General features: G+C 46.5%; 1 protein-coding gene across 2 annotated transcripts in view; it reads left to right on the forward strand.

Moving 5' to 3' along the window:
* The first annotated feature begins 9,592 nt into the window (after positions 1-9,592).
* The window catches only part of RIPOR2 (RHO family interacting cell polarization regulator 2), a 114,377-nt gene continuing 106,486 nt past the window's right edge, over positions 9,593-17,483 (forward strand). The window contains exon 1 of one of the 2 annotated variants that reach the window (XM_075921135.2): positions 9,593-9,963. In XM_075921135.2, the coding sequence (XP_075777250.2) occupies positions 9,903-9,963 (61 nt within the window). In that variant the 5' untranslated portion in view covers positions 9,593-9,902. The remainder of the gene's footprint in view (positions 9,964-17,483) is intronic. The other variant, XM_006134000.5, reaches the window with a different exon arrangement.

Below are 17,483 nucleotides of genomic sequence, written 5' to 3' on the forward strand. Positions count from 1 at the left end.
GTACATAGACATTATTTTTTTATCAGGTATTTTCTCCTGTTATTTCCTTTTAGGGCAGCTGTGCATTTTGAACAATCTTATGTTCCCGTGTATGATGTCACTAATTTGGGTGGTTATTTAAATCAAAACACAGACATGAGTATAAACATGACCAACTCTTTTGCCTTACATTAGTCTATATAGGGTGAAGCTTTGGCCCCACTAATGTCAGTGGGCCCAAGAGGGTATGTCTACACTGCAAATGGGAGCAAATCTTCCAGCCTGGCTAGACAGCACTTGAGCGAGTGTGCTAAAAATAGTTGCATGGAAATTGCAGCACAGGCTTGAGCTTGTTGCCTGACCCTAAGACTGCTGGCAGGCTAAGAATATTAATTGCGTTTAATCAGCTAATTGAGTAGTGGATGGAATTTCCATTGACTACTCGATTAGTTGATAAGGGGGGAACTGCAGAGCTGCTACAAGTAGTGGTCCCCAACCTTTTGGGGCTGCTGGGCGCCCAGGGACAGGGCCGCTCACGTGCTGCATGCACGGGGTTGGGGCCGCTCACGTGCCGCACGTCTATTGGCGGGGCCGCGCATGGGCCGCACGGCCGGGGGCAGGGCCACTCGTGCGCCATGCGCCCGGGGCTGGTACCACGCATGTGCCACGCACCCGGGGCAGAGGCCACCCATGCACTGTGCCCGGGGCCAGCACCGCACTTGTGCTGCGCGCTGGGGGGGGGGCCCAGATCATGCGGCAGGCACACATAAATGCCCCGGCGGGTGCCATGGCGCCCACGGGCACCACGTTGGGGACCACTGCGCTACAGCGTATGCTCCCGGCCTGAGAGCTAACCCTGTTGCAGGTTGCAGCTCTGCTTTTTAAATGTAGTAAGAGCTAGGCCAGTGGTCACCAACCAGTACATCAGGATCTACAGGTAGATCTTTGAGCCTCTGACTGGGGATCCTAACTGGTTTCACCAAGAGGCTTTCAAGGGTTGGCACTTGAACTGCTCCTCCTCCCACTGCTTACAATGGCCGTCCTGGGTCAGACCAAAGGTCCATCTAGCCCAGTAGCCTGTCTGCCAACTGCGGCCAACCCTAGGGACCCTGGAGGGGATGGACTGAAGACAGTGACCAAGCCATTTGTCTTGTGCCATCCCTCTCCGGCCTTCCACAAACCTTGGGCAGGTACACCACTCCTACCCCCTGGCTAATACCACTCCATGGACCCAACCTCCATCACTTTATCTCACTTCTCTTTAAACTCTGTTCTAGTTCTAGCCTTCATAGCCTCCTGCAGCAAGGAGTTCCACAGGTTGACTCTTTGCTTTGAGAAGAACAACTTTCTGTTACTAGTTTGAAGCCTGCTACCCATTCCTTTCCTTTGGTGTCCTCTAGTCCTTCTTTATGGGAACTAATGAAGAACTTTTCTGTATGCACCCTCTCCACCCCACTTATGCTTTTAGAGACCTCTATCCTGTCCCCCCACCGTCTCCTCTTTTCTAAGCTGAAAAGTCCCGGTCTCTTTAGCCTCTCTTCATATGGGACCTGTTCCCAACCCCTGATCATTTCAGTTGCCCTCCCCTCTCCCAGCCTCTCTCTTCCCCTCTCCCACCTCCTTTTCCCAGTCTCCCCCAGTTTTGTTCAATAAAGACAGATTCCATTTTGGAAGACACGTTATCTTTATTTTGTACATCAAGAAGAGGGGCTAGGGAAGGGTAAGTGGAAGGAGGTGAGGGAGGAATGGGGCACGAGCCCCCGATGGGGAGGACTGGGCTGGCTCTGCAGGCTTCTGGGGGTGGAAGCTCTCCTGCAGCCCCCCAATTGCCCCCTCTCCCCAGATGGCAGCCTGCGGCAAGTGCAGCCGGGCTGATGGCCGAGTGCTGTGATGTGCCCAGTGTGGGTAGTCCGGGCAATCCAAGCCAGGACTACTTTGCAAACGGGGCACCCCTGAGAACTGTCTGTCCGGGGTGGGGGTCAGAACCCTTTAAGCACAGCCCTCAGCTAGCCTGAGAAAGCATCTCCACGCTCTAAGTTCTTCTCTGATGCCCTGCCGGCACTGCTTCCGGCCATCCTTAAGCCCGGTTCAGGATCCACTTAATGTGGACATGCTAGTTCGAATTAACAAAACGCTAATTCGAACTAGTTTTTTAGTCTGGATGCGTTAGTTCCAATTAGCTTAGTTCGAATTAACTCATTTGAATTAACTAATTCGAACTAAGTTAGTTCGAATTAACATTGTAGTGTAGACATACCCAGGAATGCGGCAAACTAGGCATTTTCCTCTCACTCCCTGACAGGAGGGGGAATACGAGCAGCATGCCTGTATGAATCTTGAGGGGAGGGGAGGCTTCAGCCCCCCCCCCCCAATGGATCTCGGAGGCTTGGGGCGGGGGCACACCCTCAGCCGTCCCCTTTAACCTGTCTGGCTCTCTACTGCTTACTGTGGCAGCCTGCAGGAGAGCCCCGGGAGCCGGGCTGAAAGCACATGGCATTGCCAAAGGGTCAGTCGACACTACACAGCTTTTAGCTACACAGGCTGTGTCAACACAGACTTGTCCAGGGGTGGGCAATAATTTTTTGCCAGGGGCCACTTCAGAAATGTTTGAAGTTGCCCTGGGCCTCAAGCAGAAGGGATGGGGCCAGGATACTTCCCTGCTTCCCCACCCTCAGACCATGATAGGTCTGGGGGTGGGGGAACGCCTTCCCCCCCCCCGAGAGGTTCCCCCTAGGTGCCCATGCCCCTGGGGGTGGGAGGAGACTTCGTGCACTCCCCCTTCTGCCCCCAGGCCAATCAGGGCTTGGGGACGTGTAGTGCGTGAAGCCAGGAGCGTGTGGCGGGGGGGCAGTGCAGGGCTCCTTGCAGGGCGAGGGTAGGACGGAGGTAACTCCACGCGTTTCCCCTGCCCCCAGGTCCTAATTGGCCTGGGGGCAGGGATTCCGTGGGCCTGATCATCCCACTTGGTGGGCTGGATCCAGCCCACAGAGGCCCTTTTACCCACCACGGCTTAGGGTTGCCAGGTGTCCGGCGTTGTACCGGACAGTCCGCTATTTGCGCTCTCTGTCCAGTAAAAAAAATAAATCAGAAAATACCAGACATGTGCAATGCCCGGTATTTTCTGATTTTTCCAGCTGCGCACTGGATAGAAGCCTGGTGTGGGCGGAGGGAGCGGCTGGGAGTCCCAGCTGGGAGGCGGGGCCGCGATTGCTGCTGGAAGCCCTCAGTAGGTTGAGTGTGAGGAGGAGGGGAAGCCTCCTCCTCGCTCCTGCGTCGCCGGGAGCCTGCGCGGGACAGGCAGCAAGTGCCCAAGTCAGTCCCGCTCCCTGCCGGCCAATTTGCTCACCCCCCCTTACCGGCTTGCCGGTTCTCCCCCACTTCCCCTCCTGATCTCCCCCTATCCCCCGCCAGCTCTGCTTCCCGCCCCCCCCTCCCGGTCCTCCCTCCCCCGCTATCCCGCAGCCAGCCCCGTTCTGCTCGACACCCCCCCCCCAACCAGCCCTGCTTCCCGTTGACCCCCTCATCTCCTCCGGTCAGCCTCGTTGCCCCCGCCCCCCGTTAGCTGTTTCTAGGCCCCTCCCTTCCTGGCCAGTACTGCTCCATTCCTGGTTGGTCCTTTTTCTCCCCCTCCCCCCATGAAGCGTATCTGGTTTTCTGGGTTTTTTTGCTCAACAACTTTGGTCCCCCCCCCCCCCTTTTATTTCCTTCAACAAAATTTTTTCCTGGTGGTTTTTTTGGGGGAGGAGGGAAGCGGGGGGGGGGGGGTGTTCAGTATTTTTGTTTTAGCCATCTGGCAACCCTACCCTGGCCCTGTCACTAACACTCAGTGGCTGTGTCTAGACTACATGGCTCCATCGATGGAGCAATGTAGATTAGGGTTGTAGGCAAAGGCAACTGAAGCCGCGATTTAAATGATCGCGGCTTCATTTAAATTTACATGGCTGCCGCGCTGAGCCGACAAACAACTGATCAGCTGTTTGTCCGCTCAGCGCGCTAGTCTGGACGCTTCCCTGCCGACATCAAAGCCCTTTGTCGGCAGCCCCGTTATTCCTCGTGGAATGAGGTTTACCGGGGCTGCCGGCAAAGGGCTTTGATGTCGGCAGGGGAGTGTCCAGACTAGCGCGCTGAGCGGACAAACAGCTGAACAGCTGTTTGTCGGCTCAGCGCGGCAGCCATGTAAATGTAAATGAAGCCGCGATCATTTAAATCACGGCTTCATTTGCCTTTGCCAAAACAACAAATCTACATGGCTCCGTCGACGGAGCCATGTAGTTTAGACATACCCAGTGTAAACACTGTTTGTTAGCATTTTTACTGACAAAAACTTCCAGCCTGTAGGAGCAGTATTTGCTTTGTGCTGACAAAGCAGTTTGCAGTAATACTTGCCCCAGCAATGCTCACTGTTTTGTTTTTTTTTAAACACCTGTGAATGTTGCTCAATTGCCAGAGTAGACAAAGCCTTAGCTGGCAGATTTTAATTCTCAAATCTAATTGTGGTTTTGGAAGTCCCCCCCATAGAACTTCTGTATTTAAATGTATCAGTGCAAACCAGGAAGCATTTTATTGGATAGAAACAAATGTGCACCATTATTTCCCGCTCTTCCTAATTTCTGTTTCTCCTTCACTTTACTCCTTGGGGTTTTTTCCCCTCGCACCCATCATGGGAGCTCAACTGATTTGCTCCTTTTATCACACATACTACTTCCTGACCATACACTGGTGTTTCTTAAACTATGTTCTGCTGCATACCGGTCTGCCGCATGGCAGTTGGAGGTGTGCCGTGGCGAACAACAGAGTTCAAAATGGCCACCCTTAAAGGGGGCAGGCAACCATTTTTTTCCCCCTCAATAACTTCCTCCCTTTTCTCAACCCCCTCCCCCCCCTGTTTTGTTTTGGTTTTTTTTTTTGCTCAACAAAAAAATCCTTGGTGTTTCTCATAGAAAAAAATACTGTTTGGTGTTCCTTCGTCTTAAAAAGTTTAAGAAACACTGTCATACGCTGTTCTTCTGAAGACACTACTTAAAAGTGCTGTGGATTTTCTCCTGATAATCCTCTCTCTTGGTTATAGCTTCTCTTTCTCCTAAGACTGATTCCTTCCCCTTTCAGCTCCCCTCCACCTCACTTTTCCTGTTCTGACATCTCTGTGCTGCTCTGATACTGTGTGGATTTATTTTCTTGTTGCTCCCAATTACACTCTCCATTGCTCCTCTCTACCTACAAAGTTGCCTCCAAGCCTTTTCTTCCTTCTGTGATTTATTATTTATATTACAGAAGTACCTAGGGGCACCAGCTGAGATCAAAGATCAAGTCCCATTGTGCAAGGCACTGTAGAAATACATACTGATAGAAATATTTAGAAATACATAGTAAGAGACAGTCCCTGCCTAGAAGTAATTATAGTATCAGGTCATGAGTCCATGCTAATTCAAATTGGTGCACATTGAAAATACCTGTGTGCACATGACACAAATCCTTAAATCCCTAAACTCCCTGCTTGGTGTGAATTCTAGTGTCTGCATGCAATATTTACTAAGTTTGATCCAAACTGAGTTACTGCAGACTGTTGTTTATGTGGACACACTGCTGCTGCTCATTATTTTGGTTGTTCTCCAACTGTTACCCCATGCTGCTTTGTAGTCAGAGGCGACTGATGAAGGTGGTCCTGGGAAGGGCATCAGCCATGTATCTCCCACCCTCTCCAGCCCGGGGAAGGGTTGGAATAACCTGCCCCTACCGCAAACCCTGCCTCAACTTGCCTGTGCTTCACCCCTTCCCTAACCTTGCTCTGATCCCTTGCCTGCCCCTGCTCTGCCCTTGCTCCACGCCTGCCCCACCTCTTCCTCCAGACGAGATCGCCCAGGAGACTAGCAAGGCCGGAGGGTCAATGCCAGCAGTAGGAGTCGCGCCCTCCCATCTGCACCCTAACTCTAACCCTGTTATAGTTTGTGCCTTTCCACCATCCTTGGCAAAGAACTGACCAAGAAGAAATAATTTCTTTAGTTTGTTTTAAATCTGTTGCCTATAAATTTCATTGGGTGACCTTCTTGTTTTATGCCAATGAAAGAGTAAATAACATTTCCTTATTCTATTTTTCCACAGCATTCATGATTTTCTAGACCTCTGATATATCCCCCTCACCCATTAGTCATTTCTTTTCCAAGCTCAAAAGTCCCCGTCTTGTTAACCTCTCCCCATATGGAGGTTGTCCTTATCCCTACTCATTTCTGTAGCCCTTTCTGTACCATTTCCAAATCCAATATATATATATTTTAAATTTGTGTGACCAGATGTGCATGCAGTATTCAAGATAAGGACATACCGTGACTTTATAAAGAGGCAATATGATATTTTCTGTTTTATTCTTGATCTGTTTCCTAATGATTCCCAGTATTCTGTTAGCTTTTTAGATTGCCACTGGACATTGAACAGATGTTTTCAGGGAACTATCCACAATGATTCCACGATCTCTTCTTTGAATAATATCAGCTAATTTAAACCCTATCAATGTTGTATGCATATTTGGGATCATATTTTTCCATGTACAGCAGACTTCCGATAATCCGGCACCTTTGGGATCCAGGGGATGCCAGATTATCGGATATGCCGGAGTATCAGGAGGTACTCCGTCAGGGAGGCTGTGACGAGTCTGGGGGGATGGTCGGGCGGGGTATGGTGCAGCATGGGGCCAACCCGGCAGCACCCCAACCCGGCAGCCATGGGGCCAACTTGAGCGACGCTGCGGGACCAACCCAGCAGCACCCCAGCTGCTCTGCTCCGCGCTGCTTCCCCAAGTCCGCAGCTGGTCAGTTTCAGCAGCGGCCTTGGGGAAGCGTCGCAGAGCAGCTCCAATTGTCCGGCTGGACTATTGGGAGTGCTGGACTACTGGATGCCAGACAATTGGAGTTTTACTGTATTTTACTTTGCACTTATCAACACTGAATTCCATCTGCCCTTGTGTTGCTCCTGGATTCCAATATATCAGCATTGAAATGATATTACTCCACATTCCTCACCACCTGCATCACCCAGTTTTGTGAGATTCCTTTGCAACTCTTTGCAGTCAGCTTTGGGCTTAACTGTTTTGAGAATTTTGCCACCTCGCTGTTTTCCCCTTTTCCAGGATCATTTAGAGGTAAGTTGAACAGAACTGGTTCAAGTGCAGATCCCTGGAGCACACCTTGTGGCACTTTGTTTACCTAAAAGGTCCATAGCCACTGAGCCTCACAGCTCCCAATAGCTCCATTTCCAGCCAAGGCGTGCCGACTAAAGCCCCCCGCCCCATCCCTTGATATTTGTAGCAGGATGCTGCTTGCTGTTCTCCTTCCTGTCACTGTGTGTGTGCCTTCCCCAGCTTTGGGGGTGAAATTGACCAGATGCCTGTCTCCCTTTTAAAAGTGGGCACAAGGTCAAGTTTGACTCATTTGCTCTTGGATTCCAGTATATCAGCATTGAAATGATATTACTCCATTTTCGTCACCACATGCATTGAGCAAGCCCTTGGATCCTTTTGGTGAGATCTTTGATCTCCTCACCATGTGGGGAGAAGTGATGACCACTGCAGAACAATAATACTGTTCAAGGAGATCTCAAAGTAGATACCCAAAACAGATCACAACTTGGGTGCCCTCCATTGCCATAAAAAGGGCAAACAGCTAAGCAAAATATACAGAGCAATCAGCAAAGACCTGTCCTTTGTATGAAGGGTAGACAGGCTTTTTAATCTAATTCCCTTGTGGAAACTTGAGGCCCTGATGGTGAGGAAGAGTCACTGGAAGAGGAGGAGGACGGGGAAGAGACTCCCTCAAGAGCCAGGACATAGGGGGCTGTAGAAGAAACCAACTTGATTCTCAGCCTGCCACATACAGGGCCGGCTTTAGGCCAATTCGTCCGATTTCCCACTTGGGACATTGTTCCCCTGCCGCGGCTGGTGGGCGCGGAGAGAGCTGGGAATTTAAAGGGGCTGTTACTCTGTGTGTGTGTGTGTGTGTGTGTGTGCGCGCGCGTGTGTGTGTGTGTGTGCGCGTGTGTGTGTGTGTGCGCGCGGCTGGTGGGGGCGGAGAGAGCTGGGAATTTAAAGGGGCTGTTACTGTGTGTGTGTGTGTGTGTGTGCGCGCGCGCGCGCGCACGCACAGTGGGTTTTTGGGTTTTTTTCCGCTTTTGCTCAACAAAAAATCCTGGCTGCCGGGGCCCCATCGAAACTGTTTGAATCGGGCCCCGCACTTCCTAAAGCTGGCCCTGGCCACATAGGTGGTAGACTCTTCAGAGCTTGTCAAGGGAGCCTTAGAAGATAAGTGTGTATTTTCTATCAGTACAGCTTATTATTATGCTATATTGCTGGGCTAACTTCCACTCTGGGTGGCCAAAGACTGCTGCCATTTTGGACAGATGTGAGCTAAGAATTGTGTTTCATGTTTTTACAAACACTGTGAGCAAAATGTATGTTTTATTTTTGTCTGATATGTACTGGCATAGCTTGTGTAATGAAAACCATGGAAAAGTTGCATAAAATCTGCAGTGCATGCGCAGTACACTGAAGAAATGCAGGTTTTCAAAAGGAGTAGGATTTCACATAAGTATAAAAGCACAAAGTATAAAAGACAAAATAAAGAGTGCAATAACATGCCACTGCTACCAACCATAAAAGCAAGTGTGCTTTAAAATAGGCAATTATTTAATCGTTCTTGCATTCATATTTGCTTATAGCTCACCTAGGAATGGGAATGAATTACTGTTTAGTGATTTTATCATTATTGGGCCTGGCAGAATGGTACTGTATTAACAAGATGAAAGTCAATTGGAATTCACTGTCTTTGCAATAACAAGAAGTCCTAATAGGGAAAAAAAAAAGTGGGATATTACTTCTCCCAAGCCTCAGTTCTGCAAACAGGTATAAATAATTGTACTCAGGTGAGTAGTCCCACTGAAGTCAATACAGGCTTGAACCTCTAAGCATAAGACTCCCACGGACTCCAGGAGTGAATCTACTTGCTTCAATAATTCAGATATGTTGCTACTGAGAGAACTGACATATTGCAGATATAAACCATCAGAAAAATCAGCAGGGCTGGGTTTTACATTAAATATTTTGGATATTCAACCTGAAATGAGATTTTGCCTTTATAGGTGTTTTAATTTTGTACACATGCTCAGAGCTTGAAGGTGGTTAGTATCTGGGGATGGGGATGCACCACAAGTGGTGACTCAGGGACAGGACTACTCATTTTTAAAGTTACAGGCTAACGTAGCTACTCCTCTGAGACTTTTTAACTGCAAGATAGTATGTCCCCGTGGTACAGACACTAGTGCATTTTTTTTTAACGAGACCAAAGCTGAGTTCAGGGTTAACTATATCTATTCAGCATGTACACACTTTCATTTTCAAAAAGGAAGAAAAGAGTGTTATCACTGCTAATATGCTAATTTAAAAAATGTCCACTGAACACACAGCATTAATAAAACATGGTGGTATAGTTGAATTGTCCCTGTAGCGAAGTTTGAGAAAGGTGAATGCAAATTACTCCCCGCCGCTATCACTGTCACCAAAAAACATTCACATTCTTATGCAAAAATACTCCCATGCTCATCTCTGAAATAACATGTGTGCTAGACTTTAACCCAGTGTTCACTGCAATCAGGCAATGAACACAGTCTGCATTCTGAGCCTGTTCTGTCTGCGTCTCCCCTCTAGCTTCCTTCTCTCTCAGCAAAAAGAAATACCCCAACTCAAATCCAATCTCAAAGGCGATGGCTAAAAACAAGCAACCTTATTCATATGAATGAGGCTGTTTTCGTGAGTGTAAATGCGGAAGCTGCCACCACCAAAATATTTAGGAAACTGGTGAAAGGAAATCGCCTCCTTGTAGCCTAGAAACTAATTCAAGCATTCAGCTTGGTAGCAGCTACTTCACTGAGCTGTGGCCACGATGCAGCACCTAAAGGAAGATCTGACTACTCATGAAGAATCAGATGATGTCTTCTGTGAAGGTAAAGAGCCTTTTATTAAGCGGAACTTCTTAATACACTGACTGAAGGTCATTTGCAGCTTGTATTCTCTTTTCTGTGGTAAAAGTTTAAGTTCCCCACTGGCTCAGGACAGCCGCAAGGCTCACAGTGATAGGTTGGAAAAAGTCTTTCTTTCATTTTCTTTGTAAAATAATGGGAACAACAGCTTTGTGGGTGCAATACAGTGAGGGAGATTCATATTAACTAGGCAGGCAGGTTACACAGCAAGGGTGTTAGTTTGAAGGGGGAGCAAAAACAAAAGTGCATTCTTTGCTTCAAAAAATTGCAATCTGCAAAAAAAGCTACTGCAAAAGGGACCCGTCCTTAGTGATTGATACTGTACTGTGGGCATGATTCACCACGGCCCTAATTTTAGACTGTCACAGGCACCAGTGCCAGGTGTGTGCAAAAAGCAAGGAAATGATTAAACCCCCACTTCTCACTCACTCTCCACTGGTGTAAGGGATTATACCAAATGGAAGCCACTGAGAATCAGGTCACAGATTCTCACTCTTCACCCTCTGCTCCCCACTGGCGTAGAAATAAAGGACTTGATCCTGCAGATGCCCTCCCTGCACGGAATTCCTGTGTTTTCCACAGGAGTTCAAGGCACAGAGTGTTTGCAAGACTTTAAACTCAGTTGTAATGTAGTTTCCGCAAACTCAGTTTAAATAGGAATTTGACTGGTAACTTGAGATGAGGCCAAACCAAGATCTTTTAGCCTGAGTAAAGACTAGAGCAGAGGGGAGAACACACTGTAAAATCCTGCCTTCAGTGACGTGCCTCCCATATTTCAATAGGTTTCCCACCCCTTATGCTGTGACATATCTGGGGTGACCCTGCATCCCGTTTAATGGGACAGTCCTATATTCAAGCCTGCTTCCAGGTGGCCCACCTTTTCTAAAAAAATGGGCAAACTGTCCAGTAATTTTTGCTCCCCCACTGATCAATCAGCAATGAGTGCAGCACCAGCTACCACTTGTTTGCAGCCAGCGGGGGAACGTGGGCAGGCAGTAGCAGGCCAAGGAGTGCACGTGTTGGCGTCAGGCTGGGTCAGAAGAAGCAAAGGAGAAGAGGCAGCTCTTGTGTAGGAGAAGGGGCAGCCCTGCTGGATGATGGAAAGTAGGAAGGTGTGTCACCTAAAGCAGAATAATGCTTCTCCTCTCCCTCCCTTCTCCAAACATGTCTATTAAGATCCACAGATACCTACAAATGTTGAAGGTCAGACCCACTACAAAATCCATCGTGTCCTAGAGAAAAGAATTAGGAGGAAATACAAATTCCATGTTACCAGTCTCCAAAGGGACCTATGTCAGCATGCATGCGTTTACTAGAATTCTGTGTTCCTGTGCAGTAATGGGATACTGCAAATACCTATAGCTTCATAATTATACAAAAAAAAATGTCCAAAATTTCCCTTTTTATGCTGTGATGAGGAATTTCTATCACAGGCTAGAGAGGTGACCTGCAGCACATGGTGTGACAGCTAGAGTTCAGCCTGAAGAGGTATACAAATATAGATTTTTAAGGACAGCATGAATCACTCTGACCATCTGGTGGGGCCACTGGCCCAATACAGGCTGTAGGGTTTCTCTGAACTAACTGTGGTTTCAAGCCCAATAACTGTGGTTGAATCAGATCATAACTTACAGAAAGACATCCAATCCTTTTTTAAAGATTTCCAATGGTGAAAAATATACATCATTTGGTAAATTGTTCCAGTGGCTAATCACCCTTACTGCTAAAGATCTGCATTTTATTTTCAGTCTGAATTTGTCTAGCATTGTCTGTCTAGCAAGAACCCTATTATCAAATTCTTGCTCCCCATATAGGGGATCAAGTCACCTCTCAACTTCTATTTGGTAGGCTAAAGAAGTGGAATTCTTTGAGCCTGTCACTATACGCCTGGGGTGAGCAAGACAGCCACTGCAGGTTGGATCCAGCCTGCCAAGCCAGTTGATCCATCCGATGGCCGTCCTGCCGCTCCCCCACCCCAGGCTAATCGAGACCTGGGTACAGTGGGAGCACACAAAGTCTCCTTCTGCCACCGGGGCATGCAATACCTAGAGTCAACCACCGGCTATTCAAAACAGCTGTCTTGCCCTCCCCTGGATTATAGTCACAGGCTCAAGGAATTCCATCTATTTAGCTTATCAAGTAGAAGGTTGAAAGGTGACTTGATCCCCTATATGGGCGGTTCTTTCTAGGCACCCCGTGCTTCTTGCAGGGTGGGGGTAGGGGACTAGAGATTTCAAGCCTGATTGGCTTGGGGGCGGGGTGAGTGCGCAAAATCTCCGCCCGCCACCAGGGGCGGTTCTGTAGGTACTGGAGGAGGGTGGAGGGGCAAAGACTTTATGCACTTCCCCCCTCTAGGCCAATCAAGGTCTGTGGGGAAAAAGCATGGGGGTGGCCCCGCCCCTTCTTCCTGAGGTCCCATCCCTTCTGAGGAAGCCCAGGACTACTTCAGAAATTTGTGAAGTGCCCCCCCCCCCTCAAAAATTATTTCCCACCCTTGCTTTAAGCCATATTTTCCAGTCTCAAATCATTCTCATGGTTCTGGCCCCACTCCAATTTATCAATAACCTTCTTGGCAACCTTCTGGACATAGTATTCCAGTAAGAGTCACTGCTGATTGTGGTTAACAGGACGGCTATGTCTACACTGGCATGATTTTCCGGAAATGCTTAAAACGGAACAGTTTTCCGTTATAAGTATTTCCGGAAAAAGCACATCTACATTGGCAGGATGCTTTTCCGGAAAAGCACTTTTTCCAGAAAAGCGTCCGTGCCAATGTAGACGCACTTTTCCGCAAAAAAGCCCCGATCGTCATTTTCGCGATCGGGGCTTTTTTGTGGAAAAGACTACTGTGCTGTCTACACTGGTCCTTTTCCGGAACAGTTTTCCGGAAAAGGACTTTTGCCTGAACGGGAACAGGATAGTTTTTCCGGAAAAGCATTGATGATTTTACAGTACATCGTCAGTGCTTTTCCAGAAATTCAAGGGGCCAGTGTAGACAGCTGGCAAGTTATTCCGGAAAAGCGGCTGATTTTCCGGAATAAGTGGCCAGTGTAGACACAGCCCTGTAGTGTTAACAAAACTAAAAAGGAGTCCGCTTTGTTTTTTAGTTCTAGGGGCCACAATAAGATAGTAAAAGACATCTGCTCATCCTGATTCCCCCCCCACCTCTGACTAAAGATGGTTAAGATTCTCATCTTGTGACAACGGCAGTATTACTTGTAGCAGTGCATTAAGCTCAGTGTTTTAAGTAGAAATGACTGCTTCTTTAATGATGGTATTTTTTAAATAATTAAATCAGGGAAATTTTTCTGCACGGTTATGTCCCTCTTTTTTAATTAAAGATCTTTGATCTGACTTTCCCCACTCTGCCTTGATGCCAGCCTAACTGATTTGCATGGTTGACATTATTTCGGGATGGATAATAAAAGCAATGAGAAAATCAGGCCACATGAATTAGAAGCATTTAACCAGCCTTCTGAGAAGAGAGCAAGGTACATATGGGCCAGTGAAACAACTTACTAGATAAGTTCAGACAACATTTCAAGCTGCCGGAACAAGTGTCTTGTCAACATTTAAACCAAAATTTCCTTTCCTTCTTATCAGCTTTATCTAATATTTATAGTTCCTTGTCTCACTTTACAGTTCAGTAAGAAAATATAAGGGCTGAGTGTCAAATCAAATTATTAAAGTTATAAAACAAAGTGAGAATGATTAAAACATCATATATAACTTTATCCCTTTAACATTCAGTGCACAGTTTCACAGCCTGCTGTGAATGCACACCCACACAGACACATGCTAACTATGTTTTTGTGGTTGATGTATTAAAGGTGTGGCACTCAAACCCACTAGGCCAGGAAGTTGAGAGTTAAGGCTAATGCTTATCTCATGTTTGTGTGGAACTGGATAATGATACAACAGCATGAGTTAAAGATGGAGGGTAGAACCGTTAAACACTAGAGGCTACGTCCAGGAGCGGCCCGAGGCCGGCTGCAGCAGCTGGCGCCCTAGGCGGGGCAGCGCAATCGGCGCCCCTGCCTGCACGGCCGTCAATGGCTGTGATGTCATCATGGGGGGCCCCGGCGCCCCGTGATGTCATCATCGGGCGCCTGGGCCAGCGGCGCTCTAGGCAGCTGCCTAGCTCGCCTAGGCTCACAGGCTGCCCCGGCTATGTCTACACTGCACACTTTTTGCGCAAGAACAATTGTTCTCGCGCAAGAACAATTGTTCTTGCGCAAAAACTTGCAGACCGTCTACACTGCACACGCGTTCTTGCACATGTAAATTTACAGTACAGCGTCGGAAAGGAGGGCTTCTTGCGGAAGAGTTATTCGTTTCCCCACAATCAATAAGCCTTTTTGCACAAGAGCTCTTGTACAAGAAGACAGTTTGGACAGGCAATATGGATTTCTTGCGCAAGAGACCCCTATGGCTAAAATGGCCATCAGAGCTTTCTTGCGCAAAAAAGCGTCCACACTGCCATAGACGCTTTTGTGCAAAAGTACATGGCAATGTGGACGCACTCTTGCGCAAGAACTTTTGCGCAAAACAGTTCTTGCACAAGAAGCCTGCAGTGTAGACATAGTTTAGACAGTGTTAAAGTGGCAGATAAATGTTGAAAGTGAACCCTGGCTCACAGAGCTATTTAAACTGATCCCATAGAGTTTAAGTCGAAATTTCAAAACGTGCAAGCTACAAGTTGCATCAGAGGAGGGCAACTGAGTTAGTCAAGAGATTTGAATATGGTTCCCATTATGGCTTCAGTTAAAACAATCCCATTTAAGTCTTTAGAACATTTTACATGCAATATAGGAGAAGGGTAGTTATTTACCAAACAATCACCAATTTTCTTGTACCCAAATTATAGTAATTTTTCTAGAGGAAAACTGGTGAGACTGAAGTGCTCATTAAAAACTGGATGCAACAACCTGAATTGTGAACATTCGTGAATTAAAAACAGGCGGACTCTGACACAGTCTAACTTAATTGTCATTAGCCTGGCAATTAAAGGGTTCACAAGCCCAGACTTTAAAAAAAAAAGGGGGGAGGGTGCCTAATGTTAGTTACTAAATCTTAATTTTCATTAGGGATGTAAAAGTGTAACCGTTTAAACAGTTAACCAATGAGCATCAGCTTACTGGTTTCAAATACGGTTATATGCCAACTCCCCGGGAGCAGGGTCAGCAGCTGGCTTTACTACGGGCTCCGCAGAATAAAAGTGCTGTCACCCCACGCTGCGGACTCTGCAATATAAAAGTTACATTACAAAGCCTACAGCACATGTAACCGCTAGGATTTTTAGTTACCTTTTTAAATTATTTAAATGATTTTTTACATCTCTAAGTTCCATTGGAAGTCAGTTCCACCCTAAATAAACAAACAACCATTGAAATGTGGCAGCAGGAGTAAGTATTTAGGATGTTAAGGTCTAGTTGACTATCCGATAAGCAAATGCTTATCAGATAGTCGAGTTGACTAGTTGCTCCCTTCCCCCTCGCCCCTTTGCTGCCTCTATCTGGTAGAGGCAGCAAAGGGGGGCAGAGAGGGTACTTCAAAGCAGAAGCGCCACACGAAGCCAGGGGGCTGTGGCTCTGTGCAGTGCTGCTGCTTTGAAACACCATGGCAGTGTTTCAAAGGGGCAGCACCGCACAGCGGATCCCAGGCTCCATGCAGCACTGCCCCTTTGAAATGCTGACATGGAGTTTCAAAGTAGCAGCACTGCCCTATCAACTAATCAAATAGTCAATGCAAAAATGCATCAGCTATTCGATTAGTAAATTACACTACACTTAACATGCTTAGTAAATATCAGGGACCCAGAGGAATAAATACACTGGGGTGTATCTACACTTAGAAATCTGTTGAACTCCTTCTATTAGCCTGTCATCACTACAATTCATGTGATGCTAGCAATGGTGGCAGTGCTATTGGAGACCAGTTGTTTGCCATTTTGCCAACAGATTGCCTAACCCTGCACATTTTTGTTCACAATGGTAACCAGTCTATAGGAGTGCTTCTATTGTTGCTAGACCAGTAGTGGGGGAGCTCCCTAAAATACTTGCTGCTGTAGACAAGATCTAATGGTGATGATCCCAGGGAACAAACCTCTTCATAGAGTCTAATTTTCTAGACACATTTTAAAAAAGAACCCTGAACTCCTATCACTGCTTCCCCCCCCCAAAAAAAAAACCTTAACACACACTTATTCAGAACAATGCCCATAATGACCCTCCTTCATTAAGTGATAGTATGTTGCAGACACCAAAATTATAATCAGATTACATTCACTTTATAAACAGGTAGTTGCAACACCTCCATTTTCAACACCCCAGGCTCTCCTTTTAGGGGGCCTGTCTTCCTTCCTTTCCTCTTACCAAACCTAAGAGGAAGTAACAATAACATTACAAACTTTTGTGCAACTATTTCTGTGCTGCCCTGAATTCCAATAAACTGTTTGTGAAAGTGACTCTCCTTTCCTGCTTATTTCATGGTACTTTCTTCACAGTGCATACTCTGAAGTTTAAAAATCCCAGTGTTGGGTCACTATTCTATTAAATTGGAACTCTTGGAACCCAATGAATCCAGCAAGCGTCCTCAACTCAGAAAGAAACCTGAAGTTTTCCCTAAAGGGTTCTTTAAAACTTCCCATTATGGAATAGTCCTTTAGAAGATGACTGCCTTTCAATAGGGCTATTTGAATTACTTTATATCCCCCTCCTGGAGAAATCTGTAGGATGTTTCAAAATCCTATGGAAAGGTTTCTGTTACCTATTACATGCAGTAGGTTTTCAGAAAAAAATTCTGTAGCGCCCTATTGGAGTTGTTCCTATAAATTTCTGTACAACTTTTGCACAAAGCTCTTTATAGTGTGTGAATAAAGACTTGCTAGCTTAGTTATAGACTCTCTGGAATTAATGCACTTCAGTATTTTCATGAATAATTTGGATATTGGAGTGAAAAGTGTGCTAATAAAACTTGTGGATGACATCAAGCCTGGAGGGGTTGTAAGCTTTTTCGAGGACAGGATTAGAACGGAAAACAACCTTCATAAATTGGAGAATAAAATTAAATAAAGATATGTGCAAAGTACTTCACTTAGGAAGGAAAAATCAAATATACAACTACAAAATGTGGAATAACTAGGTAGGTGGTAATAGTGGCTAAACAAAAAAGTGAAAGAAGTGAGAAGCAAAAAGGCATCCTTTAAAAAGTAGAAGTTAAATTAAGCAAAGGAGATTTAGGTTAAATATTAGGAAAAGCTTTCTGACTGTAAAGATGATTAAGTTCTAGAAATGTTTTCAGTGGAAGAATCCCCATCACTGGCTATTTTTAAGAACAAGTTAGACAAAAATATGTCAAGGATAGTCTAGACCTGCGTTTCTTAAACTTTTTGAGGCCACGGAACACCAAACAATAATATTTTTTTATGCAGAACACCTATGAAAATTTTCTTCAAAAAAAAAAAAAATTTGTTGTCAGACAAA

This window comes from Pelodiscus sinensis, chromosome 2, assembly GCF_052426305.1.
Source record: "Pelodiscus sinensis isolate ZL-2025 chromosome 2, ASM5242630v1, whole genome shotgun sequence".
In the NCBI taxonomy this organism is placed as follows: Eukaryota; Metazoa; Chordata; order Testudines; family Trionychidae; genus Pelodiscus; species Pelodiscus sinensis.